Here is a 19,321-nt window from a genome sequence, read left to right on the forward strand (position 1 = left end):
GATGGCGTGCACTGCAGACTACTGTTTGAGACTAACAAGCAACATTTTTTCTGTTTTGTTTTTACTTGCTTCATGTATCCATTCATGTTAAGTCAGTTTGCTGTTTTATTTTGTAGGTTCACCCCTCTTGTCTGGTTTTACTTCTTGTCTTTGTGTGTTATTTCTGCCTTAGTAATTGTTCTGGCACGCCCTGATTAGTTTCACCTGTCACTTCTGCCGTCTATTCACCTGTTCTCACTTCCCTTATTAGAGTCTGCTAAGTTCTTTAGGCTTTTTTGTCTAATCATCTGCTCATGTTCCCATGTGTTTTGCCTCCTAATTTTCCTGCCTGTCAGCTTTCATGATCGCCTTGTCCTGCATGTGGGTCCTCCCTAACCACACATGAAACAGCATTGTGCAACAGAACTGTAAAGTTTCAACATATCCGCTGTATAAGAATGTATACAAGTTACATATCTTTGATTGGCAGAAATATACAATTTCAACATTCACTCTGGCGACAGGGTTGTAGCCATACATGCCAAAAATCTGTCAAAATTAGTTCTTTTAATGGCCAATTGAGACTGGCTCTGAAAGCATGTTGATCCACATAGACCCCCATGTTAAAATGCCCATCTTTACAGCAGACGTAAACATATTTACAGCCTGATATAAAAAAGGTGTTGGTGTCCATAGCTAATTTCCCCAAACTAGTCACACCCAAAACCAATGGGTGACGTCACGGTAGCTATGTCCATTATTTTTACAGTCAAGGGTTAAAACCAGAAGCTGACTGTTTGACATAGGTTTTAGCCTACAATATAAAAGTTATTATGCCACAGCAATGTGTATTTTAAAAGAAACTCTGGGCCTACAAAACAGATGTAAACAACAAACTGCGGTTACTGCGCTCTTGCTATCTACTGGCGAGGTAGCCCCAGCTAGCATAAGCTAAAGCCAGTTTTCTACTTGTTGCATCAGTGAAAAATATATTTTGATCCTTCAAAATCTTAATTTTTTTAATACCACATCAATAAGGGACTCCAATTGCATAAATGTGGTTTGGTAGTTAAACAACATTTAAAATCACATATTTCAATTCATCGATTAATTTATCATAGCTAGCATTAATGGTTAATTTCTTCTTGCTTCATGGGCAAGAAGGCTTACAGAACACATTTTGTTTGTAAACACTGTTAAATTAAGGTTTTATAATTTTGATGCAATAATTCGAAGGCATTTAGTCAAGCTGTGAAACAGCAGTAAGTTAGGCTACTTAAATTTCTGTAGGCACAGCTTGCCTAAATGCCTTCACATTATTGCATCAAATTACTTTTTCTTCCCTGTTGTGTTGCTCTCAGCCTGTGTAAAATATTGACTTTATAAAAGACTCATTCTTCATTATACTTCCCATAATTCATTATTGATCATTATAAACAATTAATAGTGTAACATATTTGTCCTGCCTACAATGGCGGGAATTTCTGTACACAAATTGACAGATAAATGCAAAGCAGTAAAACTGAATGCTACTTGAAAACCAACATAATAATTGTGGACTGAAAATGGAACATGATAAATTGTGAGTTAAACTGTAAAATAATCCATCCTAGAAAGTCTGGAACAGAACTTATTATTCAAGCCACTGATATATTTGTGTGCACTGGGATTTTATGTCAAGCTTGTTGTTGAATGTGTCATTTAAAAGGCTGAGAAGCAGCGGGGCCAATATGTAATACTTGGAGGTGCAGAGGATTATTGGTGTATTTTATCCCAGGCTGCTGGTGCACACATAATCACAGTTTAGAGCATCCTACTGAGACGTATGGCTTTTATGTAAAGGGCAGAAAAATGTCATCATCTTCATAGTAGATTATGTGACAGCAAAAAGCATTCGCATAGCAATTGGTGAGTATATTAAGAGTAGTAAAAAACAATATCATGCAAGATGGTGCATCATGTAGGACAGCATGTTAGTGCAACTCTCACTTTCTTTCTTTTTTTTCCTATGTCTAAACCATTTTAATGCCTTACTTTCTTTCTGCCTGTAAGATCAACAAAGTGTATTTTATATTAAAAAAAAAACAATAGCAATAATGATGTGTTTCCCTCATAGGAGCATCATCTTCTCTTGCCTAGTACGTGGTCATGAACAGAACAAGACTCACGTAGCTTGTATGGATTTAATGACTTGCTTATGTAACGTGGAGCTCCCACTTCCTACAAGCCTCTTGACAATAAGGATAGAATATAAAACTGTTGGTTTGTGGCCAATGTAAATCCTGTCCGTTATACAGCACATCCACATTACATAAGAGTGCTATATTGTCAGTCATAAGATGAAGTACTCTTTGAGAAGTCTGTAGGCTTGAAAGAGACGTAGCTGACTCACTTTTCTATAATTATGAGTCTAGACCAAAGCTGAGTCCCGTGTCTGGTTGTGTTAGGGCCCCCGCACTTTTAATAAGTCTTACTTGAAGTGAAATGATGCAATTTGATGCAATGATGATTTCGACAATTATACAAATAAATCAGGGTGTCCAGTTGGTTATGTGGTTTAAGATTTGACAGTTCTGGTTCACCTGGGAACCTGATTTCTCATCATGTCGGCTATTTCTTCTGTCTCTTTGCACTGTCATACTATCAAATCAAGACAAAATACCATTAAAGTAGTATTTCACTGCTGGAAAGATAGTCTTTATAGAAAACTTTTGCAGGAGAAAGACAGAAATACTTTTGAAATTAGTGCATGACCAGAGAAAACCAGAGAGAGAAAGGACTGTGGCATTTGCTTTGGCTCAAGAAGTGCACCATACCAGAACGCTACTGCTTGGGGACATAATGCGAGCTTAGCCATTGTTTTTCCTCATGGAAACATAGAGAAAATTGTAGACATTAGCCACAGTTTTTCTTGTCATGACTCAGATCCAGTGTCTTTGTTACTGCAGTCGAGTAGCCTACAAATAAATGAGCTGATAACATCACTCTTTTAGATGCATGTAGGACACATGTTTTTCTAATGAGAAGTATTTAGAACTGTCCATTAAACCAATGTTGGCTAACAATAGAAATGGTTACTGGCTATAAATCTAAATGTAAGTGACTGCAGGTTTTAACTTTATCATAATTGCAAGGTTAGATTTTTGGCTTCAAACGTTAAAAACAATCATTGTGACATATTTTGTCTGTGCTCAAAATGATGTCCAGCAGGCTAATTGATTTTTACTGTCAACTCTTGACTAAAAATTATTCCATATTTACAGCTTGTACATTACAGGAAGTTAAATGTTTGTCCAGCCTTGGTGTTGATGATAATTTGACAGGTTAAGACTTTAAACTAGCTGGTACAAAAACTTGATATTGACTGTAAGGAAAAACAATACTTAGGCACAATCTGCCCTAAGTATTGTAATTGGCAAAGCACAATCTGTAGTTGGAGCAACAGCCTCACCCAGAGCCAGCTGGCAGGGAGATTTTGGTGCAGGTATGGAATAACGTTAAACACATGCATGTGTTAGAGATTAGGATTAGGAGAGATTTAACACAGTTCATTTACAAATACTACCTGAACAGTCGGAGAATTACCTGGCAAATGAGCATGGACATCTGGACACAAGTGAGATGGAGGGACGTTTACCACAGTTCATTTAGCCTACACATGCTGTCCACATTGTTATCATACAAAGCTGGTTAAAAATCAGCAAACTATCTCTTAAAAAGTAAAGAGTTTTATACAGGTCACTAACTTGCATAGAACAAAGTTGTATCGAAATCTTACATCTTTACTGTACCTTCATATAGTTCAGCATATACCATCAATGCCCTGAAGGTAAGTCATGAAATCAATACAACTGAAAGAGCAGAGTGAAAAAATGTGAGGGAAACGTTAATGTGAAGGTCAGATATCCTCCACAGTGTCTGTTTCTCTCAGTGGATGTATGCAGGGTTTGTGGGTAGTCAGGGCTGTCTTGCTCAATTGCACACACTGCTACTGTAAATTCTTTATACATTCCTATATATAACCAAACACACATGCATGTGTGCGTCCATGCATGCACACACTGCCTGTAGTAGTCGGAGCCTAGACTGCTCTCAGTCTTGGCTGATGTGTAAGTGAATATGTTGAACAGAGTGGTTGACTGAATATCTGGGTGAACTGACTTTTCGGCTCAATGGTGCTTGCTGGTTAATTAATTGGTTGAGTGACAATCCAAGCCTGTGTGTGTTGAATTGGCATATTTCTGGTTGGCTGCATAAGTTGTTTTATTGCTGGTGGTCAGCTGATTGGCTGATTTGTTTGGTTCCTCACTGACTGGTTAAGTGACATGGATTCATTTAAAAAAAACAACAAACAAACAGATTTTGTTTTCATTTTTACACATTGTGTTTTTTATCTTGTGCTGTCTCCCTCACATGCCTTCACTGGTTTCAGGCCATCCACTTTCTTCTGCACTCTCTGTATTTCCACTCCTCTGCTCTACTCCTCCACTCCATCACGTTACTCTTCAAGTCCTTGAACACTGCCACTAATGGCTTCACCTCAGATGTGATTTCTTTCTCTGTCTCTCTCGGGGTCGCACAGCCCTTTTGCCCGAGGCTTCACACTGCGCTCACTCAAAACATCCACTGCTCTCTAAACAGTGCAAAAAGTACACACAAATGAAGTCAGATGCAAACACAGGATGCATAGCACTCAAAAGAGACAGATGGGCCACTTAATGTGATATATGCGCTGCGATTCAGGACTGCTACACACAGATGGACACAGCCCCTATAAAGCATGTCACTGTGTAAAAAATATTGATGTGGCTCTTTTTCACAGTGGCAATATGGCTTTACATAATGTTTTAGTGATAAACATGATGTGTGAAGCCTCTCTCACACACACACACACACACACACACACCTTGTGCTCAGTTTCAAAAACTTCCCAGGGCAGATTTTTACAGGGAGTCACAGGGGAGAATGAGGTGTTGACAGTAATTGAAAGCAACTCTCTAAAATGTCTGCGTCGTTGTATAGCTGACTTTGTTGTGTTTGTCTCCGCAGGGGAAGCCCTACGTGTTTGACCAGGTGTTCCCCACAAACGCCACACAGATACAGGTCTACAACACCTGTGCCAAGCAGATTGTCAAAGGTGAGCAGTGTTGGGAGGGTTACTTTTAAAAAATATTCCACCACAGATTGAGGATTACATGCCCTAAAATATAATTTGGGACATATTCCATTAGATTACTTAAACTCAGTAATTTATTCTTAATACTTTGGATTAGATATTTTATAAAGGCGGTTGCGTACTTTATATTTCTCTCTGTTTGTACTTTTTAAACAGAAAACATGTTTTATGTTGTGATATTTCCTGGAAATGACGGACAGTATTGCCCAGTGGTTACCAACTGGTCCAGAATTCTCCTTAATTATTAGTTTAAGAATTAACAGAGACAGCATTTCACAATAAAAGCTCTGTGCCGGAAATTCACTGTACTTCAAAATAAAGTGTGTTTTTCTAAAGCTGACCTGTTTACTTTTGGACCATGGCCCACCAGTTGGAAACCATTGGTACTGCCCATAGCAAGTAGCTTAACTTGAAATTAGCAACGGTCATTTACCAGAAACTCTATTTGCCACTTTGTTTAGGTTTTTGTAGTTAAATTAGGAAGCTTTGTGTTAATAAGTCTTCATTTCACCTTCAATAAATCAACTGTTCCTTGTGCACTGCAGAGCTTTCGACACTAGCAACAAGAATAAATAGAAACAGAAGAACAACAGTTTAGCCTAATACAGCATCACTTTATTGCTCTCAGCCAGCTGCAACATTCCAATAGAAAACAATGCAATCAAAGTCATTTCATCGCTGATGCTCCCTTGCATCACTTTAACTGAGGAAATTGTGTTTTTAATGTTTTAAAGACATTTTAAAGACAGTGACTGTATTCAGAATCCACTAATTTAAACTTGAGCTGCAAAGAAATATAGTCACTCATATTTTGTATTTTAAATACCATACTTTGTGACTTGTATACTATTTTTTTCCAACCCTGAGGGTGAGTCATGTAAATTGTTTGCCTTTTTAAAAAAATCAAAAACACATGAGTGACACAAGAACCAATAAAACCAATACACTGTGAATCGCGATATCCTTAACTATCAGCTTTGTCCATTTACACTCTATTCACTGACTTCAACCATTATCAGCCCCTTACATGCAGTGAGAAAACAAATTTCCTTGACAAGATGTGTTCACATGACTAACAGGCATGTGCATCGGCATGCACAGATTTACAAGATGCATGCTTATCACGACACGGCGTAACTGGCATACCCAGAAGTCCCTAGATCAAACGAAACCATGCGAGAGTCGAATCATCTTTCCGTTGTTCCTCCCTTCGTCTGCCTCTTTTTCCCGCCCCCTGTCAGGGTCTCGTTTTTCTCCCACCTTCAAAGCGAGTGTGGAACTCCATTGAACTAGCTGGAGATGGAGCATGAAAAAGAGATTGATTTGGTGGGAGAGATTACTTACAGAGTGTGAGATTACTGAGTAGGCCGAGGAAAGACGAAATAAAAAGGCGAGATGAATCGCAGCGCGGGGTTGGAAAAAACTCAGGGTTTAGGATTTAGCAAAATGAAGGAATGAGATGAAAAGTGAGATTTGAAATGTGTCAGGGGAAAAGGGTAACAGCGAGGGCAAGCGAGGCCAGAGAAAGCTGGTTTGGAGAAATATTCATGTTTACACATTATCTCTTTTCTTGGTCATTCTGGCTGTCGGTTTCTCTCAGTTTTTCTGCCTCTTTCTTTGGCCTTTTCACTGCCTTTCTCACACTCTTGCTGTCTTTCCTCCGTGTTTCTTTTTTTCTGTGTTTCCCTTTGTGGTGGTCTCATGTTGTTTAGTGTTCCTTATTTCTGTTCAGAGACAGATTCTTTATTCTCTCTGCATTACAGTTCTGGAGAATAGAAAAATGTCACCCGTTCCTGTAGGGAGCTGACATTATCATCTCACTGCCGCAGAAAGGCATATTAGAATCTGTTACTAACATGGTTGAGGCCTTTAGCCTTAATGAAGAACTGAATTGGTCATATTTCCTTTAATTTGTTGCATGTGATGCATTTTATCTTTGAAAATGTCTTTCTGTTTTGCAGAAAGGGGCTGAAAGAGGCAGAAAATCAATCAGTGCACTCTAGTCCTTTCTTTTTTCCTGGACAGATACTTTATACTTTCTTTTATTTTGGGTCTCAGTAGGACGTGCACGGATGCAGAGGAGGTGATGTTGCTGAGCTGAGAGAGCAAAGGCAGCACAGGACAGGAGGAGAGAGGCAAGGAAAGGGAAAGGGTTCTTCAGTTCAGTCCAGTTGCCAGCTTGAAATGTTTACATTGTACGTGGCTACACACCAGACATATCATATCAAAATATCTTAAGTGACGCAGGTCTGATTACATGTATATGATCTCAGCTTCTCATATTGTATTTTCTAACGAAAGGTTGGGACATTTCCAGACTTGTTTGTAGTAACATAGTCAGGTATTTTTTTTTAAAACAAAAGTTTTGGACATTTCCAGTTAGTTACTGAAAAGGTATTTTTTAAAGATAATTTTTGGGGATTTTATTATGATAGGACAAATCCCATGTAAAAGGGGGAGAGAAAGAGGATGACATGCAGCAAATGGCTGCAGGTTAGAATTGAACCTGCATACATAGGATGCCTGCTCCACCAGGTATGCCACTGGGTGCCCCAAAAAGGGTATTTTTTTAACAAAAGGTTGGGGCATTTGCAGCTGAATTTTTTAGTTACAAAGCGGGTATTTATTAACGAGAGGCTGGGGCAATCTACCCATTTTTGTAGCAACAAAACTGGATAATTTTCAAGGTGAGGGTCAACATTTTTAGCCATATGTGTAGCAACCGAACTGGGTATTTTTTAACCTAAAGTTTATTGCCAGTTGTGTTTGTAACAAAAAATCCCAACCTGAATCAAGTGTTTTTTGTGTCTAAACCTAACAACATGTTAATCACAGTATTGTCAGAGCGTAAAATTGAAAATTAAAATGCAAAGAAACATCACATTTTTATGGAACCACTCCATATGAACAGTACAAATGTAAGGGATCTGTGGTTTGTGGGAGATTGCAATATCGACATTTATTTTGGAGACTGGGTTGTATTGTTTCAGCTGAGAGCCTTTATGATTAGTCTGTGGTCAGCTAACCTGTGGCAGCCTGCCTCTTAGGGTGAAGTGTTTTTCTTTATCCATGTTTGACTTTTACTGCAGTATAAAAGTTAGACTGTTAGCAATATGACATTCGGCAGTGAGCTGCTTTATAACCTCAACCCCGACAGGACGTGTTGTTTTTCACCACCACTTCTATCAGATGAACGAAGAGAGAATAATATATCTATACTCGCTTGGTATTTCACTGAGTGCCTCCTGGTGACTTTAACGCTGCAGGTAGGACGTTGTTTATTGTGCGCAGCCACAGAGGTCGTTCAGCACCTAACCAAGCTTAAATACCATGTACCTCTCAGTGCACACAGGCTTTATGTGGCACAGTCTGATCCGTCTTTGGCACAAAGGTCAAAGATATTTGTCTTTGTCTGTCTTCCTGTCTTATTGTTTACAAACCTGGCTGGCTGAAGTCAGTGACTCTGTCAGATATTCTTTTGGTTTGGCGTTCTTACTGCCATTCTCCATTGTCACATTGTTTTCTTCCTTCTTGAACACGCTATGTGTGTCTTCTGCTCTCATTATAGACGTACTGGGTGGATACAATGGGACTATCTTTGCCTATGGGCAGACTTCCTCTGGAAAGACACACACTATGGAGGTACAGTATCACTAAATAATTCAAAAGGTAGACTTCTTGATGTGGCACACACACACACACACACACACATGCACACAGAAACACGTTTTTTTTTAATAGAGTATATCCTCCTCTGCTCTCCTCTGACAGTACATCTCCCTCTATCACTGTCGTCGCTCACTATCTTTCTCTCCCAGCCTTCTGTGGGAACTAACCTCCTTTACAACTCTCTCTGGGAAACAACCCTGTTCCTTTTCAAGTCAAAAGACTCTCTGCTCTCCTTTCTTTTACTATTCTCTCCACTTAATTCGTCCCAGGGTCTGCATTTATCCTACTCCTCACTCACATGTTTTCATCTTGTTTCTCTCTTCTCCTAGGGGAACCTACATGATCCCCAGGGAATGGGAATCATCCCCCGCATCGCAGAGGACATTTTCGAACATATATTTGCTATGGATGAGAACCTAGAATTTCACATAAAGGTTGGTGAAAAATTTCCATGTGTGTCTGTGTGATCGAGTTTGCAGTTGTGGTCACACGGGGATGCACATGCTCAATTTTACTTTATGATATATTCAGCTTGAATTCAGCTTGGGCCTCTGATGTAATCCTCACATGGATGGGCCGAGGGAAGCAGCCAAGCATCAATAAATCATGATATATAAACCATGATAATCCCACAACATTTGTTGTGCTTTTTTCCTCTCTTTTACACAACAGTCTTCTAATAGAGGATAATACCTTGCTAGACCCACAGGAGGACAGATTACTGCAACATCATTTTGCATATTCGCACAATGATCATCCCTTACATCCTTTTCTATCTGTATCTATTCTGTCTCTCTGCTTCATTCTAAAGATTTCCTGATGCTTCTTTTTTTGGGGTTTATTTTGCTGCAGGTCTCCTACTTTGAGATCTACATGGATAAAATTCGGGACCTGCTTGATGGTGTGTCAATGCATTAAACACCCTGAAAACACAACACACATTTGTTCATACTGTATAGCAGTGATACTCAATTTATGGCCCACAGGCAAATCTGGCCCCCAACAGGGTGCAGAGTGCATACAACAGCGTCAAAATAGAACTTGTTCATAGATAAGAGTGCAAGTGGAAGATCCTCTGCACCCCGTGACAGAGGTCCTAGCTAAACCCCTGATGTTCTGAAATCCTAGAAATGCCCTAAAATCCTAGAAACATCTGCAAACCTAGAAATGTCCCTAAAATCCTTAAAAGGTCCTGCAATCCTAAAAATGTCATAAAATCCAAGAAATGTCCTGAAATCCTAGAAATGTACCTAAAATCCTTAAAATGTCCTGCAATCCTAGAAGTGTCCTTACAATCCTTGAAACGCCCTAAAATCCTGGACATGTACTGTAATCCAAGAAACGTTCTTAAAATCCCTGGCATGCCTTGCAATCCTAAAAAATGTCCTAAAATCCTAGAAATGTGACTGGCCTCTGGCCACCTGTCAATTTGCAAAAGTAGCCCTCGAGCAATGCAAGTTGAGTGTCCCTGCTGTATAGTTTTCTTGCAGTACCAACACTTTCTCATTCCAACTGGTTAAATATTGCCACTTGATCATGTGGACTTTTGTATCTACATATGAAGTGCTAGGTTTCTTTGTTGTTGACGTTTCGTGACGCCATGTCAGTTTATGGCTGTTACTAGCAGTGAAAGGTTTGTTTGAAACTGGTGGAGTACCAAACTGATGCCATCCAGGGGTGTTCTAAAGTGACACTCCCTGGCATTGTATCATACCGTCGTGAAAGGTACCTTATTGTGTTGGTGTCACTCGCTAAAATCAATGACCTATGAGTGTATAAGAAGAGTCAGGAATGAGAATGGGATGGCAGCACACAGTTAGAAATCCAATCCTTGATAACTACATCTATAGCTGCATAAGGATAGACAGTAACATTGTCATCAAGGGTGTAATTTCCTCACAGGATGGGGGTGACATTTCATACTTTGAAATCTTATTTTCCTCTTACTGTCTTGCTGCCAAAATCCTAATGAGAGAAAAGAACAGTTAAGAAAAAATATTACCATGCTGCAGCGAGTGTGGACTTCTTTTGCTCCATCTTATTAATGAGGGGTGCTGAGGCTATATGCAGCCAACTCAGGGAGGAAGACTGCAGACAACTTAGGGCTAAAGGTACTTTGTCTACTTGTTTTTATTTAAGGCTATATGTCCTAAAAACGCTGGCATTGAACATCATTCAAAAATAAACCTCAGTGCTCTATGTACTCTCCGAGTAGGTTTAGGGCATTAACAATACTTGGTTTATATAGCATCTTGAGGTTTTTATTATGGAAAGCACAATGTTTATTATTATGTGTATTATTACTTCCTTTATACTCAGACAATAAAGCGCTGTGATTTTGAACATTATACACACGGAAGCACCACAACATTGCAGCTCATTGTCGTATCACTGGGATATACAACCAGTGTAAGATGATGAAGAGGCCCGGACAGGGAGCCGTAGGCAGCATCCTTGTGATTACATCTTTAATCGAGCCAGAGACAGTGGTGAAAGCCCCCATTTGTATGCAGGGGAGTTCGCAGCAGCGGAGGAACATTTTAAGCTACGAAAAAAAAGGAGTCGACAACAAGCGAGATGAATCGAGGCAGAACAGAGAACAACACCCTGTGGAGGTATTTGCGAAGAGAAAAAGTGGCTGTAGGGTGATAAAACACACAAACACGGACACTCACAGGCATGAGGCTTCCAAGAAAAAAAAGCAGCCTCCACAATCCGGTGGAATTTAATCATCATCGACAAGATAGGACTTTCAAATGTGAAATGACTAATGCAGGAATTTGGGCCAATGAATGGCTCAGCCAAAAAATTAGTATTTTGTTCACTAACATTAGAGGAGGCCTCTGCTTAACCTCTCTGTGACTTTGGCAAAAATAGTTCAGTCCCATTAAAAACATTGATAGCTAGAGCCTCACACGTTTGTTCACACTGCATTAGCAGAGTCTGACTCATGAATATAAAGGGAACGTCGTCAGGTTGGATTATAGTCGTGCAGAGAGTTAAACACATTCACATGCAGATGCTCATTTGCACATGCACAAAAAAACAGATAATGCTTTGGGTAACACAATGACCTCTTTCTCTCTCATCCTAGTGACAAAAACCAATCTGTCAGTGCATGAAGACAAATACAGAGTTCCTTATGTGAAGGTGAGTCAACTGCTGTTTGACATGCTTCAGATTTCTGTCCTTTTTTATGTAGTTTGTTATGTTTGTATGTTTAAAGAATAGTGTGACATTTTGAGAAATAAGCTGATTCATTTTCTGTTGAAATCAGATAAGATGATTTATTCTTATCCGTCTTTCAAATATAAGCAAGACTACAGCAAGTGGGCGATTAGCAAAGCTTATCACAAATTTTGAAAACAAGGGGAAACTGCCAAGCTCTGTCAAAATCCACCTACCGGGGCGACTTCTAGCTCACCTGGTAGAGTGTGCGTCCCCCATAGCAAGAGGCTTTGGCCGCAGTTCGGATTTGATTCCAGCCGCCGCCTTTTGCTGCATGTCTCTCCATTCTCTCTCCCATTTCCTGTCACTTTACAGCTGCACAATCAATAAAGCAACAAAAGCCGCCCAAAAAATCTTAAAAAAAACAAAGAAAAAAATCCAGCATCTTCAATGGTCATTAAGCGGAGCTGTTTTTGCTCTTTTCTAGGTTCCACTGCTTTTTGCTTAAGGTCAGCCTTGAGCAAAAAGCAGTGACGTAAGTTAAAGGGGTGACCATTAATAATGATAATTAACTAGTTAGTTCTGATTTATTGAAGTGGGATCGTATGTGTAATATTTTCAGTGCTTTACCTTGCCGTCAGACAGCCCTCTTTGAAGGGGAACTGAAGCTGCTCTCTTCAAAGCCCCCATAGACAAAAACAGTCATTTTACCCAGAGGGACACAGGAGTTGCTGGTCTACCTCTGCCTCAGTTGGTTAGTTTGTTTGTGTTTTTGTGTAACTTTTAGATTTGAACTTAATCAGTCCATTGCTTAGCTTCTGATCTGGTTAAAGAGGTTAGAGAAATATTGCTAATTTTGAAGATTAATAACTAGGGCTGTCAGCGTTTTTGTTTTTTTAAATCGTTGCCTGTCGACATTCCTGTGTTTAAGGGGCTTTACCAGACTCATTTTTAAAGCGATGGTACTGAAAATAGAATAGAAACTAGAAGACCTGAAGAATCCAGTGGCACCAACCTTGTAATACTAGCTTCTCAGAAAGGGGGATGAATAACGTTCCAAAGCTGGGATAGATTTTGGCAGTAGAAAAACAGCCTGGCTATTTCACAGAGGTCCCTTGACCTCTGACCTCAAGATATCTGAATGAAAATGGGTTTCATGAGTACCCATGAGTCTCTCTTTTACAGACATGCCCACATGGTGCTAGTCTCATGGAGCTTTTTGCTGTCATTTGATTCCTAATCAAGACAATTTGGTAAGAATTGCTTTACTCTGTCAATATAGACTTAGACAATAGTTTGAAATGTGAAATAATGGAATTGTAATCATGTGATAAAATATGCAATAAATCGCCATTAAGCATTGAAATTCTTCAGTTAATCGCAATTTTAAAAATTAGTTGTTTGACAACCCTATTGATAATGCAAAATTCTTAAAGAACGTTTGAGTCAGTTACTTAGAGGACCAGTCAGGGGGTTTAAATGCAGCAACATCATTGAGGAGAAACCTACGTCAAGTCATGTGGGAAAATGTATTCAGAGGGGCTTGGGAAAATAGCGTTTTGATGCTAAAACACACATACTTCAACCAAAATCTGAATATTTTGGCTATTTCCTGGTGCAACAAGTAACTTCCTCTGCAGGTTCAAACTGTTCAGGGCTGAGAAAAGTCAGAGAAACAACCCTCCATGAAGTGGCAAATCAAAGTTTTCACACTTAGGCTTTTGTATGAATTAAACAACAAACAAATATAACATGCCCGTGAGTGTATTTAATTTTTGTTTGATGAAGCCTTATAGGTAGAAGGTTCTGAGTTCGAACCCACCAGCTGGCCGAGGCCCCCTCTGTGTGGAGTTTGCCTGTCTCCCAGCATCAGTGTGTTTTTTTCTGGGATCACTAGCTTCCTCCTACAGTCTAGTGACATGCAGGTTAGGTTAATTGGTGACTCCAAAGTGTTCAGTGTGAATGTGAGCGCCACCATTTACAGGATAAGCGATTATGAATAATGAGCTGTTTCCCCTAGTTTTTAGTCTTTGTGCTAAGGTTGTTGGCTGTAGATTTGATTGATGTCAATTTTCTCATCTAGCTAATATAACTGTATAGCCAAAAAGAAATTCTGCACATTTGACCAAATTTTGAATTAGAGGATAAAGATTTGAAGTGAAGTAAATATTAGATTTTGTCATCTTTGTATGATTTAATATGTCTGTCTTTGTGTAGACATGAACATATGTCTGTGCACGTGCATGGTGCAACTCAAAATTGTACTTAAAGGAGCTTTCATTAGCAAATACAGCTTGTGTGTTGGTCCATTTGTTGTCCAAATATGTGTAGATGGTTAGTTTTCTTTCTTCACAGTGCAAATGAATGTGTGTGTGCGTGTTTCTCTTACTAAGGGCTGCACGGAGCGCTTTGTCACGAGCCCAGAGGAAGTAATGGATGTGATAGATGAAGGAAAGGCCAACCGTCACGTTGCCGTCACCAGTGAGTCACACTGTTGATCTTCGTTATGCTCTAACACTCACTCTGTGAGACGTTCCATGTCAGATTTTTTTTCACAGTTAAAGTATAACAATTTAAAGGTGCAAAGGTGAGAAACACATGATGAGCAGCAATGGCAACATCTTGCTTAACAACTTCGTCTGTGGGGAAATAATGAACTGACTGACGTCTTATACAAGGGGACTGAATTAGAGTCTCTACTCTCATCTCTGCACTTTATTCTTCAGATATGAATGAACACAGTTCTCGCAGTCACAGCATCTTTCTGATAAACATCAAACAAGAAAACGTGGAGACAGAACAGAAGCTGTGTGGGAAGCTGTACCTGGTCGACCTCGCTGGGAGTGAGAAGGTAGGACGAATGGGGAATTTTCTCTAAAGAACATTAAAAGTAGGGCTTTACACTGTTAAGAGCTCTCAACATTCACTGTCAGCTAGATTAAGTATCAATGGGAACGGATACCTTTTCTCACCGAAGGTGTTTTCAGACATCAAAGAAGCAGGCAAACAATGCATAACGCCCTGAATTTCACCCTTAGAGCATTTTAAAGCATTCACTTTGTGGCATTGCACTCATTTCATTAAATTCCACATTGTCTGGAATAGAGGCCTCAGTTAATTCTGCCACCGATGCAATGTCAGGGTTAGTATTTGTTCATTTTGAGAATCCAATTGGTTCCACTGATGGAGACAAAAAATCATTTCCTGAGAAATAATAAACTCTTTTTTTCGGCGTTCAGATAAGCTCTAAAGCAGGTTTCAGCCGAGACAGAGGTCAGATGAGGGCAACGCTACAAGCAACTAATTGTCCTCTTGTTTGGAGGCCTTAAGGTGAATCTCAGTCAGCTCACCTCATCGCACCATCTATAAAACAAATCATCTCCAGGACATAGGTCATACTCCAAAAAACAGACAGAAAATACATTTAGATATAGGGCTGAACATGACTGTTGGCTCTTGGCTGTAGTTTCGGGTTTGTAGTATTGATGCAAAATATATAGTCATGTGCTCAGAGTAGTGGATGGCTGTACAGATGCTGACGGCAGTAGTTTGTGGCTAATAAGTGCTGATGCTGCATCTGTAAGTTCTCTTGGTCATCCCTGGGGGTGAAGGAGGAAACGGTTCTGCTCCAACAACTTCTCAGGCCGATACAGCATATTATTGGCTGAACAGGAAGCTGGTGCACACTCCACAGAAGGCTTTGATAGGACAACTTGCTCTCCTCTATAATTGAGCTCCTCATTATCTCGCTGTAAATAATTGTTTCCCATGACGATCATGAGACAATATGGTGTGACTTTTCCATTAAAGTGTCTGGCATGAACCTTCTCAAAAGCTGGCTGATATAAAGTGTTTCTGTTTTTAACAATCTACAATACAGTGGTTTCTTTTAAAGGTCTGCTACTTTCTTTCTTCCTTCTGTTTCCTAAAAAGAAATGTGGGATTTTTGGCACTCATTATTGGGAAAATTAAGAAAAAAGTCTGCAACATTTTTTTGAGCTTCCCTGAGTTTATATGCAGTTGTTGATTTCCGTAGGATTTTACTTGAACTGCTTCATTTAAACCTGACTGAATTCATCATTCATTAATTGTTTATCATTGAATACTTGATTACCGGATATGTTTAGTTTTATGCCTGCCTGTAAGTCTCACAGTTTTGTACACTCAAGTTACAAGCTGTGCACTGATTAAAAGACTCTCTTGCTGGCAATTAATTATAATTAATTAATTAGAAGTGTACCAACTGAACACTGTCTGCATTTCCCCTATAATTACTACCAAATTAAACTGTTATTTTTAGGAACCCCTTTATGAATTTAATGTTAAAGATCAATTAGTTTGTAGGAAATTGAACGGAACAATAGGACCTGTAAAATTTTACTTAAAAAGAATGTGAGTTCCCAGCTGATGTTTTTATGCTGATCATGTATTTTCTGAACTTTTTTCTTGCTTTGTGTGTATGTGTGTGTGTGTGTGTGTGTGTGTCTGTGTGTGTGTGTGTTTCTGTGTCAGGTCAGTAAGACAGGTGCAGAGGGAGCGGTGCTGGATGAGGCCAAGAACATCAACAAGTCTCTGTCGGCTCTGGGGAACGTCATCTCAGCTCTGGCTGAGGGAACGGTAGGTGGAGAAAAATTCTCTGTCGCCTTTCTTATCTATACAGCCTCCAGGGTAAAGCTCCCTAAGGCTGGTCCTATTATTGTTTGTTTCAGACATATACCTCATGATTGCTGCCAAAACGGTATGTTTTCCAAAATAATATGTGTTCGAAAAATGAATCTAGGCTCCAGTGAATTACTTGAACATATAAAATCAGAACAACCTGAATGGCTTTAATGTCACTCTCAGCCAAATCATACAATAAATCAGCCAAGTATCCCCTCCTTTAAGAATTGTCATTTTGGTATATATGCTGACAGATTGATACTGCTCTCATTTACAAACAGTAAATGTAAAGCTATCTTTGGTTGAAGATCGTAAAAAAGGGAGGAACAGTGAGGTTGCCAGGCAACTAGGAAGAAGCTACAGATCCCACGGGAAAAAAAACCCCAAAACAACACATAACTCACAATTTTTACACTTTTTGTACACCTTTTTTCACTTTGAATAAAGACAGGCTCGCTGTTTACCCCTGATTTCAGTCTTTGTGCTAAACTAAGCTAATGTCGTCTGATGGTAGCTTCATAGTAATCATAGAGACATGACAGTGGTATTACCTTTAACATCTAAAGCCCCCTTCTTACTGGACAAAAACCCCACAAATACCCGATAACGTCTGGCTTTTGTCCTTCATAGGAAAGGCTATAGTCAGCATTCATTCCTGAGACAAAAAACTCTGCAGTAGTCATGGGTATTTATCGCATCTAGCTCCCAACGGCTTCACTGATTTTAGCCTTTTTTCCAGCACTATTCAATGATGAGCCACCTCAAATTCTGTCTTTGTCCAAGCAATGTTCGAACCTCACTTCAAATTAGTCGGCATGGAAAACGATAGCGAGACTAAATAAGTAACAGATATAAAAAAGAAGTGCCTACTGTAACATTTTCACTGGCCTCCATGCTGATCTGTATTGTTTACTTACCTGTTGCCCAGCGTGTTTGTGAAGCCGAACATGACACACCCATAAAAATAAAAACAAAAAGGCACACTTGTCAACTGCAGAGCCCTGTACATGTCTATTTTCTACTAGCATCCTACTTTTATAAGGTTGTTCAACATTTAAAAACTTGCTTATGCGTGATAATTTTGGGGGAGGATATAGCTCTCAGAAAGAAAGCTAATAAGAGTATTTTCCAAAATGGCGAACCATTCCATTAAATATGTTTTAATTGCCATACCAAAAATCATTTTCCAGTGTAACACCACAGTACCAGTTAACATGCACAGATATTGTAGAAAGCAAGAATCTAATAGATGTTGGCACTAAATGTAAAAACCATGTAATGTGATCCCAATCCTGTGTTTTGTAAAATCCTTCTGTATTGACATTCTTGTCTTGTGGCTGGACTGGATGAATGCTGCAGTGACATGCTGGCTAGTTTTCTGCAACACTTTTCCATAATTTATAACAGGGCTACAGCTGGTATTTCCATATTTCACCAAACTCAACCAGTAAATTCACTCAATGCGTTCTGCCCACTCCATTACCCTTCCAATCTCCATCATCGTAATTAAAGTATTCACCATCTCTTATTATATAACCAGAAAGGCTTAGGGAATTCCTCATAAACCTAATGGAAAGGCTCACAGACTGAAAATGCCTCACAAATCTTTTATAAATCTACTGCCTTCCATTCTTAGTTCATTGAGCAAGGACACCATCTTTTGAAGGCGTTTTAGAGGTTAAAAAGGTAATGCGTTGAATGATGCAGCAGACAGAGAGAAACTGTTTCTTTTTTTTCTGTGCTGATGCTCACAGCAATTATTTTTAGTTGTGAAGAAAAAAGAAATGCAATGATGTTACAGCAACACAAAATGTCCTCCGCTGTCTTTTAATCCTCTTCTGTCTCATTTTTAATGCCTTTTTTCTTCCTCGTTTTATCTCATTGTAGAAATCCCACGTGCCGTATCGTGACAGCAAAATGACTCGCATCTTACAGGACTCGCTGGGTGGGAACTGTCGTACCACAATGTTCATCTGTTGCTCTCCCTCCAGCTACAACGATGTAGAGACCAAGTCCACTTTGATGTTTGGCCAACGGTAACATGCCTAGTAACCATGGGCAGCTGCACTGTGCATGCATGTCTGGCTCAGCTGCAGCTTGGGGGGTGTTTTTCTGCTGAAATATGTTCAGCTCACATATGCTGTTCACATCATACTTTGTCCAACTTTTGCTTTTGATGCTCAGCTTCGGAGGCAGGGTTTGTGTGTGTGGTGTCTGATCATGCTGGGATTGCTTTAAAAGCTTTTATTTTGTAATCTTAAGGGTAAGCTGCATTCGCAGAAGCAGAGATTTGGTGTGCTTGCCAGCTTGTCGCCCCTATTGCTCACGGTCAACTCACAGATAGAAAGAAAAGATCCTGAAAAAGCCGCCTTATCCATCTCTAGCCTTTTTCCTCTACCAATAAATTCCTTGAATAGTGACTGACATGAGAGTATTGGGTGAAATAAATAATGCATGACTGAGCAAAGGGAGTGACAGAATCCACAGCGCATATTGAATCTCACTGAACAGAAGATTTGGTCTCTTATCTCCGTCTGTCAGCCACAGTCACTGTTTAACATTATGATTAATCTATTCATCAAAATCAATATGGCTCCTCAAATACTATGACATGACATTAACCCTCTGAGACCTACCATAGACCTACTTTTCTCTTTTTATTGAGGG

General features: G+C 39.5%; 1 protein-coding gene across 2 annotated transcripts in view; it reads left to right on the forward strand.

Moving 5' to 3' along the window:
• Positions 1 to 19,321, forward strand: part of kif5ab (kinesin family member 5A, b) — an 86,117-nt gene that overhangs the window by 22,025 nt on the left and 44,771 nt on the right. For both annotated transcript variants that reach the window (XM_042505773.1, XM_042505781.1), the window contains exons 3-11: positions 5,029 to 5,116; positions 8,724 to 8,797; positions 9,154 to 9,258; positions 9,677 to 9,725; positions 11,919 to 11,974; positions 14,386 to 14,473; positions 14,719 to 14,843; positions 16,505 to 16,609; positions 18,542 to 18,690. In XM_042505773.1, coding sequence (XP_042361707.1) covers positions 5,029 to 5,116; positions 8,724 to 8,797; positions 9,154 to 9,258; positions 9,677 to 9,725; positions 11,919 to 11,974; positions 14,386 to 14,473; positions 14,719 to 14,843; positions 16,505 to 16,609; positions 18,542 to 18,690 — 839 coding nt within the window. The remainder of the gene's footprint in view (positions 1 to 5,028; positions 5,117 to 8,723; positions 8,798 to 9,153; positions 9,259 to 9,676; positions 9,726 to 11,918; positions 11,975 to 14,385; positions 14,474 to 14,718; positions 14,844 to 16,504; positions 16,610 to 18,541; positions 18,691 to 19,321) is intronic.

The sequence above is a fragment of the Plectropomus leopardus genome, chromosome 2 (genome assembly GCF_008729295.1).
Source record: "Plectropomus leopardus isolate mb chromosome 2, YSFRI_Pleo_2.0, whole genome shotgun sequence".
NCBI lineage: Eukaryota > Metazoa > Chordata > Actinopteri > Perciformes > Serranidae > Plectropomus > Plectropomus leopardus.